This window comes from Microcaecilia unicolor, chromosome 6, assembly GCF_901765095.1.
Source record: "Microcaecilia unicolor chromosome 6, aMicUni1.1, whole genome shotgun sequence".
Taxonomy (NCBI): Eukaryota; Metazoa; Chordata; class Amphibia; order Gymnophiona; family Siphonopidae; genus Microcaecilia; species Microcaecilia unicolor.
Window position 1 is genome coordinate 152,541,747 of NC_044036.1, and position 19,951 is coordinate 152,561,697.

The following is a 19,951-nucleotide window of genomic DNA, read 5'->3' on the forward strand; positions in this document are numbered from 1 at the left end:
ACGTCCTGCACATTGTACGTGCAGGACGTCAGACTCACAGAAACAGGACAAAGCCTTGCATGGGAAGCAAGAGGACCTCGGCTGGCAGGGATTGGGGTCCCTCGCCAGCAAAGGTAGGCGAAGACGGTGGCGGCAGGGGAGGGTTGGCGGTGGGAGGGGGGATCGAGAAGGTTGTCGGTGGGGGGCAAAGTTGGTGGTGGCGGCGGCGGCGGCAGGGGGGTTGGCCGGCAATGGGGGGGGGGTCGGCGGCGCCGGGGGGGGGCTAAAATGTGCCCCCCTCACCTGGGCTCTGGAACCCCTCCTGCCAAAGTCTGGCTACACCCCTGGTTACAGAGATTCCACCCCCCCCCCCCCCACTGCATAGTATTTCCATGGTCACAGTGGGGAGGAGGAAAGCAGAGGGGACAGAAGGTAGCAGTGTAGAGGGCTGAAAGCAGGCAAGGTGTGCCAGTAGCACTGATTCACTTAGGTGGATCTACTGCATAGAATTGAACTACGTAGTAGCCGTCACAGCTGGGTCATTCCTCCATTCCACCCCTGTAATGCCCATGAGCTGCCCCTACCTGCATTAGGAGCTAATGCAGGTTTTTAACCACTCTGGCTGGTTTTAATGTGCAGCAGCCATTTGTGAAGGTCTGCGCTGATGTCTACCATACGGTAAAAGCTATGCTATCTGACGAACACATTTTTGTAAACAGGCCACTAAGTACTTAAGAACTGTATTGAAAAAACCCCGGTGTTTCCTCTGGGGAAATTTCAATGGCATTTCAGGAAACCAGGAAAGCAAAATCAGAGAGATCTATGATGTCATTAAAGCTCTAAGAGTGACTGATAGTAAAAGCGTTAAAATCACAGACCTCTATTTCCCCCTTTTTTTTTCTTTAAGGAACCATTTGTAATTCATCCTCTTCATGTGGATGGTTCCAGCTGAACAGCAGAGTTTTTTCTTTGTTCATTTGCCATTTTTGTCACTTAAGACAAATCCCATCAATTAATAGTGTGACGCCATCCCTCCTAATAACAGGATTAAACTGCTTAAGGAAGCATTCATCCCCCATACTGCAATCCATTTCCTAAAAGGGTGCCATCATGTAAGCAGACTGGATTATACCAAAAGAGGTGCATGAAGGCAGCGGATAAATCATTCAGAGATGAGAATAACTAGTGGAGTATCTATAGGGCCCTTTTACTAAGCTGCGGTAAAAAAATGGCCTGCCCTAGTTTTGGCGTGTGAAATTGGTGCATGTTGGCCCATTTTGTAATGTGGTGGGAAAACAGGCCTTTTTAAAAATGGAAAAACAACAAAGCTGATCTGTAGAAGGTAAACATCAATTTATTAAATGGAGACCAAATATTCTAATCAGCCCGGCACAGGCCGTGTTTCGCCCAGCAGGGCTGCGTCAGGGGCTACACCATAATCCTCAATTGTCAAGCTAAAATAGATATGTGTAATGGTAAAAAATGTGTAGTAATCTGAAATCATAAATCTTCTAAAATATAATAAAAAAAACAGTTGCACAACCGAATAAACATAAAAGGTGATGACGTGAGATCTATCTAACGTCCTCACGATTCTATGTGGTTAGGGTGGTGGACTTTGGTCCTGGGGAACTGAGGAACTGAGTTTGATTCCCACTTCAGGCACAGGCAGCTCCTTGTGACTCTGGGCTAATCACTTAACCCTCCATTGCCCCAGGTACAAATAAGTACCTGTATACAATATGTAAGCCACATTGAGCCTGCCATGAGTGGGAAAGCGCGCGGTACAAATGTAACAAAAAAATAAAAGGTACAGAATAGAGCAAAAATAAATGATAAAGGGGATGGGACAACTTCCATGAAAAGAAAGGCTGAAGCTTAGAGAAGAGACAGCTGAGGGGAGATATGATAGAGGTCTATAAAATACTAAGTGGAATGGAACTGGTAGACATAAATCGCTTATTTACCTTTTCCAAAAATACTAGGACTAGGGGGTATGCAACTAAGCTACTGAGTAGTAAATTTAAAACAAATGGGAGAAAATATTTGTTTTCACTCAGTGTGTAATAAAAACTCTGGAATTTGTTGCTAGAGAATGTGATAAAATCAGTTAGCTTGGCAGTGTTTAAAAAGGGTTTGGATAATTTCTTGAAAGAAGAGTCCATAAGCCATTATTAATTTTTATTTATTTATTGGGATTTATTAACTGCCTTTATGAAGAGATTTACCCAAGGCGGTGGACTTGGGGAAATTCACTGCTTATTTCTAGATTACCTTCAAGAAAACAAGTATGCGTGGCTTGTGTTTAGGGAATGTCTCATCCAGTCGCTGGGGATTTTATTCACCACTTCCGGTGCACCCCTATTTCGCGACAGTTATCATCATTGACATTTCCCTCCCTCCAGCCAATATGTTTAGTGTTTTTATTGATTTTTTATTTTTTTAATTTTCTCCAACTTTTTATCTTTATATTTTTCGGAACATGTTTTTCTACTAGTTTATGTATTGCTATTTCTAGAATAAGCAGCATAAAATCTGTTTTTCTCTTTTGAGGTCTTGCCAGGTGACCCACTGTTGGAAATAGGATACTGGGCTTGATGGGCCTTTGCTCTGTCCCAGTATGACAACATTTATGCTCATATGTTCCTATGATAGTTTTCCTTTTCACATCCTAAGAATTACAGGCTTGTCAATATGTCCAAAGCTGCTATAATTCAAACTTCTTTTTCTTTTTATCTGCCATCTGTAGGCAGTACATCTAGTCCTAGAATCTGTAATGACACAACTAGGTAAACAAACCCCCATAGGTTTAATCCTGCCAAATTATGCACCAAAGTACAAATCTGCAGGGCAGAGCTCTGTTCTCCCCCAGTTAGTCCAAAAGACTCCAAATGTGCGTATTGTAGCATGAGACAAAATACAGAGGGAGTAATATTTCCATACGGTTGGCCATGTTTGCAGCTCAAGAATAGAGGCTACAGTTCTCGGTGGGAAATCCTAAATAACCAAACAAAAGCTCAAGAGTATTGCCAGCTATCTTTTGTTAAACAAGAGGCTCCCTCTTATTTGTCCCAAACATTTATGGTGTCCTCATTTTCTCTCTTCTAAAATGAGGCCTTCACGCCACCACATTTCAATGGGAGATTAAAACATCTCCCTTGTTTTTCTTCCAAATTTCTCTCCTGGGGTTTCAGTGTTGACAAGCATGATTCAAAGAGTCTCTGATGACTTGCTGTTAGTTGGCAGCTTGAAAGTCAGACCTCACAAGTTTGTTTTGTGTGTCATAAAGCAAGATTGTCTGCTCCTCAACGATGAATGCAAACAAGTTGAAAAGTCCCATATTGTTGTAGCAATATAAAGAATGACACGAGGCAGCTGTTTACAGTACATTGGACAATCAGAACTTAAGAGTTGTGGTTGGAAATCTCCCAGGCTTCTGATTTGGAAGGTCATAAATCTTCTAAGCAAACTGAATGCTTGCTTGGTTGCCTAGTGCCATGGTTCTCTAGCTCCTGGCACAACTCTGAAACCAAAAGAGAAAAGGTGACATCAAAGACCGTGAGGTTGTACATTGCCCATATACAAGTGCTGTATTCACGCAGGTCATACAAGTCCTCAAACTCATTCCTAGGGTATTTGTGCTGTAGCTCACTGAACAATCATTCCTGTTTAGAAAAAAAGGTGAAAGCATGGCCTTTTGTCCAAAGTTTTGAAGGGGAAGGAATCTAAAGTTCATAGTGTCAATTACAATGGGTTTTTTTATTTTATATGTTATAATGATGTATTTACTTCTTATGTTTTGCTGTTTATATATATATATATATTTTTTTTTTTTTTTGTAATCTGCCTTGATGCTATGTTTTGTAGGCAGAATATCAAGGGGCCCTTTTACTAAGCCGCGTAGATGCCTATCCACCTTATAATTGAAAGAGAAAAACGCCTAGATTTCGACCCAAATCGGGAGATAGACGTTTATCTCACAAAAACAAATAAATCGGTATAATGGAAAGCTGATTTTGGACGTTTTCAACTGCACTCCATCGCGGAAGCGTACAAAGTTGACGGGGGCGTGTCGGAGGAGTGGTGAAGGTGGAACTGGGGCGTGGTTATCGGCCGAGGAGAGATGGGCGCCTTTCGCCGATAATGGAAAAAAAGTATGCGTTTGTAGCTAGAATTTAGGGCACTTTTCCTGGACCCTGTTTTTTCACGAATAAGGCCCCAAAAAGTGCCCTAAATGACCAGATTACCACCAGAGGGAATTGGGGAAGACCTCCCCTGACTCCCCCAGTGGTCACTAACCCCCTCCCACCACAAAACATGATGTTTCACAACTTTTTATTTTCACCCTCAAATGTCATACCCACCTCCCTGGCAGCAGTATGCAGGTCCCTGGAGCAGTTGTTAGGGGGTGCAGTGGACTTCAGGCAGGTGGACCCAGGCCCATCCCCCCACTACCTGTTACAATTGTGCTGCTTAATGCTTAGTCGTCCAACCTCCCAAACCCACTGTACCCACATGTAGGTGCCCCCCTTCACCCCTTAGGGCTATAGTAATGGTGTAGACTTGTGGGCAGTGGGTTTTGAGGGGGATTTGGGGGGGCTCAACACACAAGGGAAGGGTGCTATGCACCTAGGAGCTCTTTTACCTTTTTTTTGGTTTTTGTAAAAGTGCCCCCTAGGGTTCCCGGTTGGTGTCCTGGCATGTGAGGGGGACCAGTGCACTACGACTCCTGGCCCCTCCCATGAACAAATGCCTTGGATTTATTCGTTTTTGAGCTGGGCGCTTTCATTTTCCATTATCACTGAAAAACAACAACGCCCAGCTCACAAATTGTTGAATAAAACATGGACGTCTATTTTTTTCGAAAATACGGTTCGGTCTGCCCCTACACGGACCCGTTCTCGGAGATAAACGCCCATGGAGATAGACGTTTACGTTCAATTATGCCCCTCCACGCGTGCCACTTCGGAACTACCACCTGGTTACTGTGTGGCCCGGGTGGTAATTTCATTTTTTTACGCGTGTCCAATACGCATGCTGGAAAATATATTATATTTTCCGGCACGTGGTGCTAACCAGGCGATAATCGTCATTGTACGCATGCTGACGATAAAGATGATTACCACCCGGTTAACACGTGAGACCTTACCACTAAGTGAATGGGTGGCAGTAAGGTCTCAGGCCCAAAATGCACACTCGCCAATTTTTATTTTGCCACACATCCATTTTCGGCCAAAAAAAGAAAGGCCTTTATTGCAGTTGCGCTGAAAAATGGACCTGTGCGTGTTTAATACACACGTTTACACCAGCGCAGGCTACCTTTTGGCGCACCTTAGTAAAAGGACCCCCACCCAAGTGAATAAATCAAATCAAAATCAAATCACTGGTTCTGGATTGCTGCCTTTTGTCTTCAGTGTAATGAAAGAGGTACTTCAGCTGTCAGAGATACTTTATTGGGATCATCTGTATTTCAAATGCATCTATTAGGTATTACCTTGATAAGGCAATTGCTGGTAAAGGGTTGGGAAAAAACAACATTCAAAAGATCTAAGTAAAATGTAACTAGAAAAATCAACTTCATGCAGAATAGGGTGGTTGTTTGTTAAACTAATGCTTCAGGCTGATATTGAGTACCACAGTCTGCAACAGGGTAAAGTTATCCTATATATTCAGCTGCTTTTTTCTGGTTAAAGTGCCGCGGAATACATTTGGGAGGTTAACCTTAAATCCTCCCCTATGATTAAAGCGATCTGGTCCATAAGGAGGAATTTTTAAAACTTTTTGGGTGACTCCTGAAATTACTCAGACAAATCTGATGACGGCCTCAGAGGTTTTTTTTTAAAGATAAAATTTTGTCAGCTGAACAGGATGTTCACTTGCATCTTTACTAAATGATCGGGCTCTATTAAACATATTTATTTATTTATAGCATTTATATCCCACATTTTCCCACCCACAGGCAGGCCCAATGTGGCTTACAGTAATTTACAGAAATCATACATCAATTCTACAACAAACAGTCAACGACATTGTAGTGAAAGAGGCTAGAGAGTAATAGCAGAGGTGGGGAAATGCGGAAAGAGAAATTGTGTTCAACAGGAAGAAATGCGGGGCAGGTCTTGAACGTAAGCTGTTCCCAATAAGAAGGTCTTAAGATACTTTTTGATGGTCGGATGATCAGGGATAATTTTCACAAATTTAGGTAGACCATTCCACAGTTGTGCGCTAATATAGCATATGCACTGTGATTTTAATAAAATAATTGAATATACAGTACTATAAGCAAGGAAGGTTTAAGAGGCAGAGATATGAGACATATTACCCCTTCAGTTTTCTACTGTGAGGCCTACCTCTTCCAGCTTTGCTCTTGTCATGACCTTCAGTACACGTACAAAGCCATTCTGTCGCATTCTACTGTCTTTTCTCACTGCTTTCTAGCTGGTCTTCGTCTCCTTGTTTCATAAATGATTGTTGTAGACTATGAATTATTCTGCAATGCTTGCTCTCTGAAAGCTATGGGGGCCCATTTATGCATTACAGCTTGCAATAAAAATGCTTCACATATGAATCAGGGGACCACTCTCCGAAAACACAGTGATAAATGTGCCCTGTTTCCCAACACCATGAGCACCACCTACCCTTTTCTTGAATAACAGGAACATTATTCTCTCCACCCTCCCTTAGCCCTTGAGAGGCATCTCCCCTCAGAAGCATTCCGTTGGCATGTAGCTGCAAAGTCCCCCTCCTCCACACACCCCCATAAATTTTCCATTTTTTGCATAGCAGGACTCCCCCCCCCCCCCTCCCTTAGTCATGAGGTGCAGGATCTCCACATCAAAGCCTTCCTGCCTTTACTGCAGTGGCTGCCAAATGATGCTGATAGGATGCATTTTACCATAGATGCTGAAATGCATCAATCGCCATATTTATGTTGATGTGTCTTCCTAGTTGCATCATCTCCCCCCCTGCTTTGGCAGCGCTGGTGTGGGGAGGTTCAGAGGACAGGAAATCTCCCTTCCATTACATAGCTTCCCACAGTTCCAGAACCGGGAAGTTATAAATGAGTTTCGCAAATTGGACAGACTGTGCTTTTGGTAGAGGCTTGGCCTTATGGCTTCCAAGCCTATAGTTGCTCTATGGCTGAAGGAGACTATCACATCAGCGTATTTGCTTTCAGGGAAGCAGAATAGTGGGAAGGACTAATGGAAAGAAAATGATCAGGTAAAACCTAATTTCTCCATATTAACTTACTCATTTTCTTAGAAACATACTGGGGACAATTCTATAAAGGGCAGTAGAAGGTAGGCACCAAAAATCTGCACCCTAAGAACATATTCTATAATAGCATCTAAGCACCCACATTCCATTATAGAATAGAGTGTAAGTTGGCATTTGCATGCCAACATTGAGGGTTTATTGCCTACATCATATAAAAGACAGGAGTAAATGTTAACGACTAAATGTTGGCACTTACGGTGTTCTATACGTTTTGTGCATGTGTGTGATCCACCCACGGCCTGCCCATGTCCCCTTGAAGTTACGCACTAAAGCACTTACAGGCAGATGATGAAAAGCAAACGCCGGCGCTAGAGGCTGTTAGCGCCGGCGTTTGCTAATGCCCCATGATCAGAGCCCTCGAGCGCGTGAAACAACGCGTTCAAGGGCTCTTAGCGCAAGTAGCATGCAAATGTATGCTAAACAGGGCTCTTAGCACAAGTAGCCTGCAAATGCATGCTAATCAGCACTTAACGCGTTCATTCCCAATGATCAGCGACCAACGCGCCAAAGATTGGGTGGCTGGCTGCGACAAACCCTATGCCAGCTCTGAGCTGGTGTTAGGGTTTGCAGATCATTGGGGAGGACGTTTCTGTGACGGGGCAGTTGCAGATGTCCAAATTTTGGACGTTTCTGCAATGGGCAGTTAAGGACATCCTCAACTGCCCCGTCGCTATACCTCCGACACTCCCTTGAAATTTGGCCATCCTTGCAACAGGGCAGTTGAGGATGTCCATCTTCCGATTTAATGATGGGCGTCCTTCTCTTCTCATTGGTCTGCAGCCCAGACCTGTCAAACAAGTGTGGGAGGATTGTGCTGAGCGCATGCTCAGGCACAATTCTCCCGCACTTCTACCTCATAATCAGAGATAATTGCGCTGCTAAAATTTGCATGCATTATCTCTGATCATAGGTCTAATAGTGCCCCGCTCTGTTCCAGCACTATTTTAGAGCGCTGTTTGGAACAGCGCGGGGCTTTTGATCATCTGCCTGTTAGGCGCTAACTTATAGAACATCACCTGCACGCAGTTACGTGTATAACTGTCTGTTATCTCTGTTTTGATGCTTAACTTTCATTTTAATACCAAAAGTTATGTGCCAAATTGGTGCACTATCCTGCTTATAATCGAAAGAGAAAAACGCCTATATTGCGACCCAAATCGGGAGATGGGCGTCTTTCTCCCGTGGGCGCCCAAATCGGTATAATCGAAAGCCGATTTTGGGCGTTTCCAACTGCAATCCGTCGCAGAAACGGGTAAAGTTGACGGGGGCGTGTCGGAGGCGTGATGAAGGCGGAACTGGGGTGTGGTTATCGGCCGAGGAGAGATGGGCGTCTTTAGCTGAAAATTGAAAAAAAAGGCGTTTTTACCGCGATTTTGGGTCACTTTTTATGGACTCTTTTTTTCCACGAACAAGTCCCAAAAAAGTGCCCCAACTGACCAGATGACCGCTGGAGGGAATCGGGGATGACCTCCCCAGACTCCTCCAGTGGTCACTAACCCCCTCCCACCAAAAAACCCCCACTTTACAAACTTTTTTTCCAACCTCTATGCCAGCCTCAAGTGCCGTACCCACCTCCATGACAGCAGAATGTGTTCTATCCTCTGACAGCCTTTCCCTGGTTCTGATGTGGCTCTCGGGTGAGTGTGACACCTTTTCTGTTATGCGCACTGCAGAGTCACATCAGCAATGCATTGTGATGGGTGTAGGGTATTGGGTTCTGTGATTCCGCTAGCTTGTGGCAAATGCTCACGATGTTGGTAGTTGGTAGGCTCTACTCCCATGGTGCTTTTCCCTCTGCTGGGTCAGAGTGTGCCCTGTTTTGTTTCCGGTAGTCCATGAGGTAGTGGCCATTTTTGTAAGCCAGTTTTAGATCCCTTTCACGTGTTAGCCACGTTACAGAACTTAGTTCTTACCTTGAATGTGGCTGAAAGAGGGCATTGTACAGCATTCTGCCAGCTCTGACCTACTGCTCATCTCAGTACCAGGGAGACTCGTTGCCAGTGGGGCACAACCTCTGATCTGCAGTTAACTGTGAGTAAGCGTGCTTATTCCAATAAAGGACGTTTTCGGAGAGATTAGTCTTCAGGTGTCAACTGGTGTGCCAATGTTATATAGCAGCAACAAGTCCTAGAGGCCTGCGTGTATGCAGGTCCCTGGAGCACTTTCAGTGGGTACCGCAGTGCACTTCAGCCAGGTGGACCCAGGCCCATCCCCCTACCTGTAACACGTGCTGGTAAATGGGAGGTCTCCAAAACCCACTGTACCCACATGTAGGTGCCCCTTCACCCCTAAGAGCTATGGTAGTGTTGTACATTTGTGGGTAGTGGGTTTTGGGGGAGGGGGGTTGGGTGCTCAGCACCCGTGGTAAGGGAGCTATGCATGTGGGAGCATTGTCTGAAGTCTACCGCACTGACCTCTAGGGTGCCCAGTTGGTGTCCTGGCATGTCAGGAGGGCGAGTGTACTACGAATCGTGGCCCCTCCCATGACCAAATGGCTTGGATTAGGACATTTTTGAGCTGGGCGTTTTTAGTTTCCATTATCGCTAAAAAAAAACAAACGCCCAGCTGAAAAACGTCCATTTTTTCGAAAATACAGTCTGTCCCGCCTCTTCACGTACCCGTTTTCGGACATAGACGCCCATGGAAATAGGCGTTCGCGTTTGATTATGTCCCTCCACATAGACTTAGGGGGTTCGTGTAGGATGGCGTTTCCTAACCTTCGCCTAAAGGCACCTCTAATCAGTTGGATTTCAAAGGGATAGATTTGCTTCTATTAGGTTTTAAGTGCTTGCAAATCTATCTCATGCATTTTTATTATGAATATCCTGAAAACCAGAAAAAATACAGACGAGTAGGGTATCAGATCACTCTTCCAACACAAAAAAACAAGGAGGTGCAAAATCCAAACAGATAAAAATGTTGTTGTGATATGAACTCCTCTGAGACAGCGTTTGATGTTACGGATCACTCTCGGAAAGGTACCATCTTCTGACTCCACATGTTCTGAGCCCCTTTGGGCCCTCTGTCAATTTTCAGGCAAATCTAAGGCACGCTTCCTCAGACTCCTGGCGCAGGGGGCAATGCCAAAACACGGCACCGTGTCGAGTCTCAGAGGTGTTCATTTAAACTTTTTACCTGTTTGGATTTTGTGCTTCATTGTTTTTGTTGTTGGAAGAGTCATCTGATATCCTCTGTGTTTTTTCTGTGACTTTTGTAGTGGTATTTTTGTTCCTCCATCTCGGTGACCCTCCCTATCCTGAAAACCAGACCAATTAGGTGTGCCTTCAGTGCAAAGCTGAGAAACGCTGATAATGGGGGATTTCAGGCAGCATTGGGCATGCTTTTTCTTGCAAAATTGAAGCAAGGTCCAATTGCTTATTCAAAGTGAAGAAGATAGCTACTCAGACTAGATGGGCTAGTTAATTTTTACCAGCCGTCACCTGCTATGTTATGGTGTTCAGGTAGCAGTGTGAGTCATTTTATTGTATGCAACAATAAAATGAACAGTCATCTCATTCCTCCAGCACATGGTAGGATGAAGTTTAGTAAAACATTTAACCACACAATGTAATTACCTTTAGGATGTAATTTATAATGATATAATTACTCATAATGGTTAGAACGTGAACAGAATGTAAGGAATTGCAGAAGTACCATTTGAGACTGCGAAGCTTGGGTTCTCAACGAACGACAGGTGAAATTTAAGACAAGTGCAACATGATGCCGGTACAGGTTTCGATTGCAATCCTTCCAGGGACTGGGAAATACCTACAGTACCTGAATATGTACTGATCCTGAGCTACTACTGAAAAGGTCTGAGCTACTGTCCTCCAGGGGCATATCTGGACTCCGGCGGTAGGGGGGCCAGAGCCAGAGGGAGGGGGCACATTTTAGCCCCCCCCCCCCCGCCGCCCCCCCTCCCCGCTATTGCCGGACACCCCCCTCCCTTCCCGCTGCCAACCCTCGCTCCCCGCCGTTACTTACTTTTGCTGGCGGGGGACCCCAACCCCTGCCAGCCGAGATCCGTTTTCTCCTCCAAGTCCTACCTTTAAAAATATTTCTTCAGCTGGCGGGGGACTCCAACCCCCGCCAGCCGACCCGAGATCTTCTTTAACTTTCTTCTATCTTCGTCCTCCGCGTGGCCGACGTGTTGCTGCTGTTGTGCAAAGCTGAAATCCAGTTTCGGAGTCTGACGTCACAGCACATTACGATGTCAGTCAGACTCCGAAACTGGATTTCAGCTTTGCACAACAGCAGCAACACGTCGGCCATGCGGAGGATGAAGATAGAAGAAAGTTAAAGAAGATCTCGGGTCGGCTGGCGGGGGTTGGAGTCCTCCGCCAGCTGAAGAAATATTTTTAAAAGTAGGACTCGGAGGAGGAAGCGGATCTCGGCTGGCGGGGGTTGGGGCCCCCCGCCAGCAAAAGTAAGCGATGGAGGGGAGGGTTGACGGCGGTAGGGGGGCCAGGGCGAAATCTGCGGGGGCCCAGGCCCCTGTGGTCCCATGCAGATACGCCCCTGCTGTCCTCCCTTCACCTTCCCCTCCATAAAAATCAAATCAAACATAGAGAAAAATAATCCTGACTATGGGAACACCTTAAAAATGTATGTGGAGCCGGAAAGCAAAGTTTGGGGTCAGGCAGTAGAAATGATTCTTCAGCAGGCATAAACTCTGCACCATAAAACACACGAGGCCCTGCTGCTGTACAAAGTTTTGGATTTTCTTGTTTATTTAAAGTTTGGTTGTTGTTATATTTGATTCCTTTGACATGGCCCTTTGGCAAAACACAGCCCTTATTGAGCAATTCAGCTTGCATATTTCCCAGGAGTACTGAACAACAAGCCAATAAGTATTAAGACTTTTCATTAAGATATTGGCTGTCTTTTGCACTCTACTTATTTTTCAACCTTTCTGGACCACAGTAAAATTGGTTTAGTGCCTGCAGTGATTGTATTAGTTCATAGAGATGGACGCTTTAAGCAGTTCAAGCAGTCAGGTCGTTCAGGTATAAATAGGTCTCTTTGGGGGTAATTCTATAAAGAGGTGCCTATTTTTAGGAAACATGAGTAAGCCTATTTGGAGCCTGCTCTGTTCGCTAGTTCGCCTTCTCTGTCATGCCCATTGTTATGACAACTATTAGCGAAATCCCATGGCATCTCATCGCATTCAATACAAGTTACTAACCGTGGTTCACTAGGTTTTGAACCATGGTTCACAAGCTTTTGCACCATGGTTCACAAGCTTTTGCACACCAGCCAACCTTTCTACCTCTCCTCTCTTATTACTTCCTATAGGCCTTCATGTGTTTTGTGCTCCGCCACTGCTCATTGCCTTTCTCTCCCTCCCCTTCACTGCTCCCGCTGGAATCGACCTGTCATTCCGTGTTCCTTCCCACTCTCTCTGTGCTGTTATATTTACGTGGGAGTTAGTGTTCATCCACTTAGGTGGATTACTCATTCCATGTTCCTTCACAGAGCCCCCCCCCCCCCCCCCCCCCCCACTTTGGATTGCCCTTCCATTGATGCTACAGCCTATCCAATCCAATTTGTATCCCACCTATTTCAATATAAAAATCAATGCAGGTCACAAAACTAAAACCTACATTAACAAACCACTTATTGAAAAAAAATACATATTATAAAATCAGTCAAAGTACTTATTAAACAAATAAATCTTCAATAGTTTACAAAATTACATATAAATTAAGCGTAGTCCATATAGACACTGGGAGAATGTTCTACAGCCTACTCGATTGATAACTAAATGAGTTTTCATGAAATCTTTTAAGTAACACATTCTTAAGTGTAGGAGAGCCCAGATTTAATGTGGAACCAAATCGAGATGTAGATCTAAAAGAAAGAATAGGATAATAGTTGATTATGAGTACTTGGGCATAAACCGTAAATAATTTAAAAAACTGTGCATACAACTTTGAATTCCACATGTGCAACAACTGGTAACCAATGCAAATCTAAGTCTAAGCTTTCCTATACCAATTTTAAAACCAATTTAAAAATCTATTTACTTTCCCTGGAATTCGGACTGAGTTTGGCTGCTTGGTAGCACCTGCTATCTGCTTTCTCCTCCTTTTCTCTTTCTGTCCTGTTGGTTTTCTTGCTCCTGTCATTCAGTTGTAGTTCTTGGCCCTTTTCTATTTTCCAGTGGTTTTTTTTGTAAACCACTTTGATGTCAGCCTGAAAAGCAGTATATTAAATACCAATAAACCAACCTGTTATATAAAGAAATGTAGACCTGTACATTACAATATTTTTATACTGCCCACACCCTGCACCAGCTCTGCCCGTGTGAATGCTGACTGGCAAAGTATGAGATGTGAAATATTGGTGTTTATTTATAGACTAGCGTGTAGCTGGAAAACAGTCATTTACACACAGAATACAGTATTTACAAGCGTTATTGCTGCCCAGATCAAGGAGGCTCCTTAGAATTATTATTATTAAATTCTTGACATACTGCCTTTCTTTAGTACAACCAAAGCAATTTACATATTATATACAGATACTTTCTCTGTCCCTAGTTGGTTCACAATCTAAACATGACCAAGACTGAGCTTCTTATCTTTCCACCTAAACCGACCTCTCCTCTCCCCCCTTTCTCTATTTCTGTGGATAATACGCTCATCCTTCCCATCTCATCAGCACGTAACCTTGGGGTCATCTTCCCTCTCCTTCGCTTCACATATTCAACAGACTGCTAAAACCTATTGTTTCTTCCTCTATAATATCACCAAAATTCGCCCTTTCCTCTCTGAGTATGCAACCAGAACCCTCATCCACACTCTTATCACCTCCCGCTTAGACTACTGCAACTTGCTTCTCACAGGTCTCCCACTGAGCCATCTCTCTCCTCTTCAATCTGTTCAAAATTCTGCTGCACGAATAATATTCCACCAGTGTCATTATACTCATATTAGCCCTCTCCTCAAGTCACTTCATTGGCTTCCTATCCGTTTCAGCATACAGTTCATACTCCTCTTATTGACTTATAAGTGCATTCACTCTGCAGCTCCTCAGTACCTCTCCACTCTCATCTCTCCCTACACTCCTCCCCGGGAACTCCACTCACTGGGCAAATCTCTCTTATCTGCACCCTTGTCCTCCACTGCTAACTCCAGACTCCGTTCCTTCTATCTTGCTGCACCGTATGCCTGGAATAAACTTCCTGAGCCGGTACACCAAGCCTCATCTCTGGCCATCTTCAAATCTAAGCTAAAAATCCACCTCTTCGATGCTGCTTTTAACTCCTAAACCTAACCCTTCAACTGTCCCCTATCCCTGATATGTCCTGTCTGTCCTAACCCTTATCCCTTACTTGTCCTGTCTGTCTGTCATAATTAGATTGTAAGCTCTATCGAGCAGGGACTGTCTCTCCATGTTCAAGTGTGAAGCGCTGTGTACGTCCGGTAGCGCTATAGAAATGATAAGTAGTAGGAGTAGTAAGTTCCAGTGGTGAATATGAGAGTATCAGTGGTGTAGCTACGGGGGGGGGGGGGGCACAAGGGCTGCCCCCCCTCCAAATTGCCTCTGGGGCTCCCAGTTTGGCAGGCAGGGTCCCGGACCCCCACCAGCTGAAGCATTTGTCCCGTCTGGTCTTGCCGCATTACCCTACTCTACTCAGTCACGCCATGCATGCTCGTTTTAGTGAAACTGAGCATGTACACTTCGTGCATGCTCGGTTTCATTAAAATAAGCATGCACGGGCGCAACTGAGAACAGAGCAGGGCAGGCAATGCGAGAACAGCGTGGGACAAATGCTTCAGCTGGCGGGGGCTGGAGCCAATTTTTTGGGGGGTCCACCCCCCCGTGGGCCCCCCCCCCCCATAGCTATGCTACTGATACTCTCATGTTCACCACTATCACTTAGATTGAGCTGGAAGAATGCTGTTAAGATTTTGTACTATGGCACACAGTCACAGGGTTGTGACCTAGGAGCCCAGAGGAGACTGGAGGAAGAGCGGAACACTGCTGGAGAGATTGGATAGGACAGTACGGGTAAGAGGAAGGGGAAGTTTGAAAACACAGGTGCTCCTACTTAGGTTACATTGGACCAAACAGACACCCATGCCCCTGGCTCACCTATTGATACTGTTACGGCTTCCAAGGCAGGGGAAATTTCAGGCTCTTTGCCTGAGCTAGAATTGGAAAAGGTGCAGCGAAGGGCAACTAAAATGATAGCGGGGATGGGACGACTTCCCTATGAAGAAAGACTAAGGAGGCTAGGGCTTTTCAGCTTGGAGAAGAGATGGCTGAGGAGAGACATGATAGAGGTATATAAAATAATGAGTGGAATGGAACAGGTGGATGTGAAGTGTCTGTGTAGTAAATTTAAAACAAATCGGAGAAAATATTTCTTCACCCAATGCATAAATAAACTTTGGAATTCATTGCCAGAGAACGTGGTGAAGGCGGTTAGCTTAGCAGAGTTTAAAAAGGGGTTAGACAGTTTCCTAAAGGACAAGTCTATAAACCACTACTAAATGGGAAAAATCCACAATTCCAGGAATAACATGTATAGAAAGTTTGTACGTTTGGGAAGCTTGCCAGGTGCCCTTGGCCTGGATTGGCCGCTGTTGTGGACAGGATGCTGGTCTCGATGGACCCTTGGTCTTTCCCAGTGTGGCATTACTTTTTTAAGTGGCCATGAGCCCCTGCCAAACAACTCCTCCACCCTAGAGTTACCATATGGGTCCAGAAAAAGGAGGACACATTGATCCAGTCCAGGTTTTGCTTCCATTGAAAGCAATGGAAGTAAAACCCAGACTGGCTCAATCTGCCCTCCTATTTCTGGAGCCATATGGTAACCCTACTCCACCCCCTTGTATGGCCTTCCTATTACGATTAAACATAATGGATCTATTTGGTGAGCCCAGTCATTCTATCTCGGCAGCTGCAGAGCCACAGGGATCTCTTGGTGTTGCCGCATTTCTTGTGCACCCTCAAGGTATTCCCATTGTGGTTGGAAATATCTTGTTGACGGCAATTGAAAAGTGTTACACACAGATTGAATCATTGCTGCAGGATTCCATTGTCCAGTTCTGTGACTTTTCTAAAGACTGTAAACAAACTTGAAGAGCTGAATAATAGATCTAGGTCTGTTGAGTCTCCTTTGATGACTCTTGAAGCACAGATGCAGGCTACGCAAGCAACAGGACTTTCTGTTGCATCAGAAATTAGAGCTATGGAGAAGTCTGCTGAAGCAAAACATTTTTGTGTTTCCTTAGCTTTCTTTTCTCTTCTACACTCTTTCTCCTCTTGATGTGGGCTTGGTACTGGCTGTTAGTTTGACCTTATATCTATGGTATTATTTCTTCCTTATTGGCTGTGGTGGTTTTCTTACCCCTGATAGTCATTCCATGGTATTTCTCTTGTTTTTTGGTGCCTGCATGAACATCCATTTTACAAGCTGAGGGGTCCTTTTACAGAACATTGGTAAGCTCAACGCGGGCTTACCAATGTGGCTGTGGTAGTCCCGCCCTGAGCGCGTGCCATTTTCGGGAGAAAAAGAAACTCCCCAGAAATGGCTTGCGTGTCACTAACCCAGCAGTATCCGGGCATCATGCTGCCCATTTACATCCAGGTTAGCGCGGGAGCCCTTTTCGCCACCTCAGTGGGTGGCGGTAAGGGCTCCCTGCCATATGGATATGCGGTAAGAGTTATCTATGTGGCAATTTTTGGGGGGCGGGGCTTTTACCGGCTGCGGAAAAAACAGCCCTGGCGCGCTGGAAAAACGCATTTTTCACTGATCCTTGACTCAGACAGTCACCAAAACAGGGACCATGTCAGGTCTTTTTGAATAAATACTGCTTCCTTTGCAGTTTGGCTCTGTCTGTGGCCCGATACACTCTTTCTTTGACTCTACAACCTTTGTGTTGTGGTTTCCCTGTGATTTGCCTGCCACAAATTACGAACAGGGCAAAACAAGGGACATGGACAATCTGTTTAGCAGTATAGGAATATCACATGGGCATCAATGTAGAGCAGAGGGGTAGCCTAATGCAGTGGTTCCCATACCTGGTCCTGGAGGCACCCCAGCCAGTCATGTTTTCAGGTTACCCACAATGAAAATTCATGAGAGAGATTTGCATGCAGTGGAGACAGTGCATGCAAATCTCTCATTAATATTCATTGCGGGTATCTTGAAAACCTGACTGGCTGGGGTGCCTCCAGGACCAGGTTTGGGAGTCACTGGCCTAACGGTTAGAGCAGTAGGCTAAGAAACAGCGGATCCAGATTCAAGTCCCACATCAGCTGCTTGTCAATTTTACTTTTAATTGCGAGCCCTCTAGGAAAAGAAAAATACCTACTCTACCTGAATGTATACCATCTCAATAGCCTTCGTGCTTACTGGTGTCATATATATTTAGGTACAGTAGATATTTTCCTGTCCTTGGAGAGCTCACAATTAATAATTTTTTAAAAAAGAGAGTTAAATCAGGGTTTGAACCTGGGTTCTTTGGTTTACAGTCCACTGTACTAACCTCTTGGCTACTTCTCAGACTTGATTACTGCTCTATTAAGAATGTCCATAATATCTGAAGCTGTCCTAGAGCCTGGCATCTCTTGCTGGTTTCACTTTCAGGGGACAGCAATGATTGGGGGATTGAGGGGGTGTCATGGTTTAATCCCTCCAGTGGACAGCTGCTCAATCAGAGCACTTTTCTGTATCCTGGATGTGCCTGTACCAGATGTCAATACAAACATCCTTCTTCTTCCCCTTCTGTAATCGCAGTTGGATGTCCATATTTTGGCCCTTCCTAGTTCCATCCAAAACGTACTCAGACCAGGCCCCCTTGCTATATAGACATTCTACACAGTTGCCTTTGTAAAATTGGGAATTGGACTCCATGCAATATGGACATCTAAATGCCAGTTTTCAGATGTCCAAAACAGGAATAGAGCTTCGAAAATAAGTACCATACTCAGTCTCATATATATTTTTGGATTTCAGGTGTTTGAGGTGCTTTTAGATAAGATAATTGTTTACTATCCATCTTGTCCAAACTATATATCTCAACTGTACCTGCCCCCTTGGCCACCTGTTAGGATATTTTATTGCATTGCCTGAACAGTTTTACTTGATTTGATTTGTTGACTTATATACCGCATAACACAACATAGTATTAAAGCAGTTTATAATAAACATAACAATGATTACAGTTATTTAAAAAAACAGTAGACCTAATTTTAAAATAATTTATAATAAACATAAGGTAAATATCATATCTATGTTATATGAATGTTCTTCCTATTATGGTATCATTCATATTCAGCTGACATTCATCATATTTCTGTTATATGATTGATTTACGGTGCTGTTAAATGTTTACATTGCTAATACTGTATCATGTTAATCTCGTTACCACCTCCAAGTTTACCTCATTGATTATATATAAGCTTATATTTGGTCACTTTATTATTGCTGTGCTGTTAACAAAATAATACGTTTTATGTCGAACAGTACCTGCAATACACCACCTTGGGTGACTCTTCATAAATGCAGTTAATAAAGCCCAATAAATAAACAAGTGTACATGATTGTATGCTAGACAAGGTACCTATTGAACAAGTCTGCAGATGAGTCTTTCCTTTGCTGTATGATTACCTTTTCCACCCTTAAAAGACAAACTGATACATGTGAAATGTTGCTTTTTTTTTTTTAACCTCTAGTTGGATAACCCAGATGAGCAAGCGGCACAAATCAGGCGAGAATTAGACGGACGCCTTCAGATGGCTGATCAGATTGCCAGGGTAAGCTGAAGCCTTTTACGATGAATGATGCTCATTTCTTCGTTTTAACACTGCTTCTACAAACATTATAAACATTCAGTTAGCAGGAGAAAATGAAAAGAAAGGTGGAGTTCAAGAGAAAAAGACAGATTAGATGGGTATTGTGGTCTTTATAACTTGCCCCTGTCCAAGGAGTAGGGAAGGGACATGGGGCGACCAATCCAGGTGGGACATCAAAAGCTGAGTAGATAAAATCTTTATTGTCAATGACCAGATATAAAAGACTCAACACGGTTCCTTTTTCCATGCTTAAGCGATATTCTTGGCACTGTGATTTTTTCAGGTGTCACTGGACAATTTAGCAAAGGAAGCTCTTCAGCTACAAGATTGCACAACTGAAAATATATACACAATTGACACAGATACGTTGACTGGTGAGGCAGGCATACCATTTGCCGAAACACGGAACTGTGTCAAGTCTTTTATATCTGGTCAATGGCAATAAAGATTTTATCTACTCAGCTTTTGGTGTCCCACCTGGATTGGTTGCCCCATGTCCCTTCCCTACTCCTTGGACAGCATCTTCCTTCGTAGGGAACACTTCTTGGTGCGTTTGGCATTTCCTTTATAATTTGCCAACATTTTTGTTTCTATGTGGCAAATATATAAGAGGGTGATTTTTCTAAACTTTTTACACACACGTAAAGGCTTTTATAAAATTTCCCTGGCATTATACTCGTATGTAAACCACTTGGGTGACCGTCCAATTGAGACGTATATCAATTGGCTAATAAAATTGAAACTTAAAAGTATGCACAGTGAGAAAATAGTATTGACTTTTACATGATGCTGTTTTTCTTTTGTACCTTATTTGCAACAATATTTTGTATTATGTTAATGGTGTCCGCCTTTGCAACATAATGTAAGCCACAGTGAGCCTGCAAAT

The 19,951-nt window shown here is 44.0% G+C and overlaps 1 protein-coding gene across 1 annotated transcript in view; it reads left to right on the plus strand.

Moving 5' to 3' along the window:
- The window catches only part of CADPS (calcium dependent secretion activator), a 520,576-nt gene that overhangs the window by 84,557 nt on the left and 416,068 nt on the right, over positions 1-19,951 (plus strand). The window contains 1 exon segment of the mRNA XM_030208035.1: positions 18,946-19,026. Within this exon segment, the coding sequence (XP_030063895.1) occupies positions 18,946-19,026 (81 nt within the window).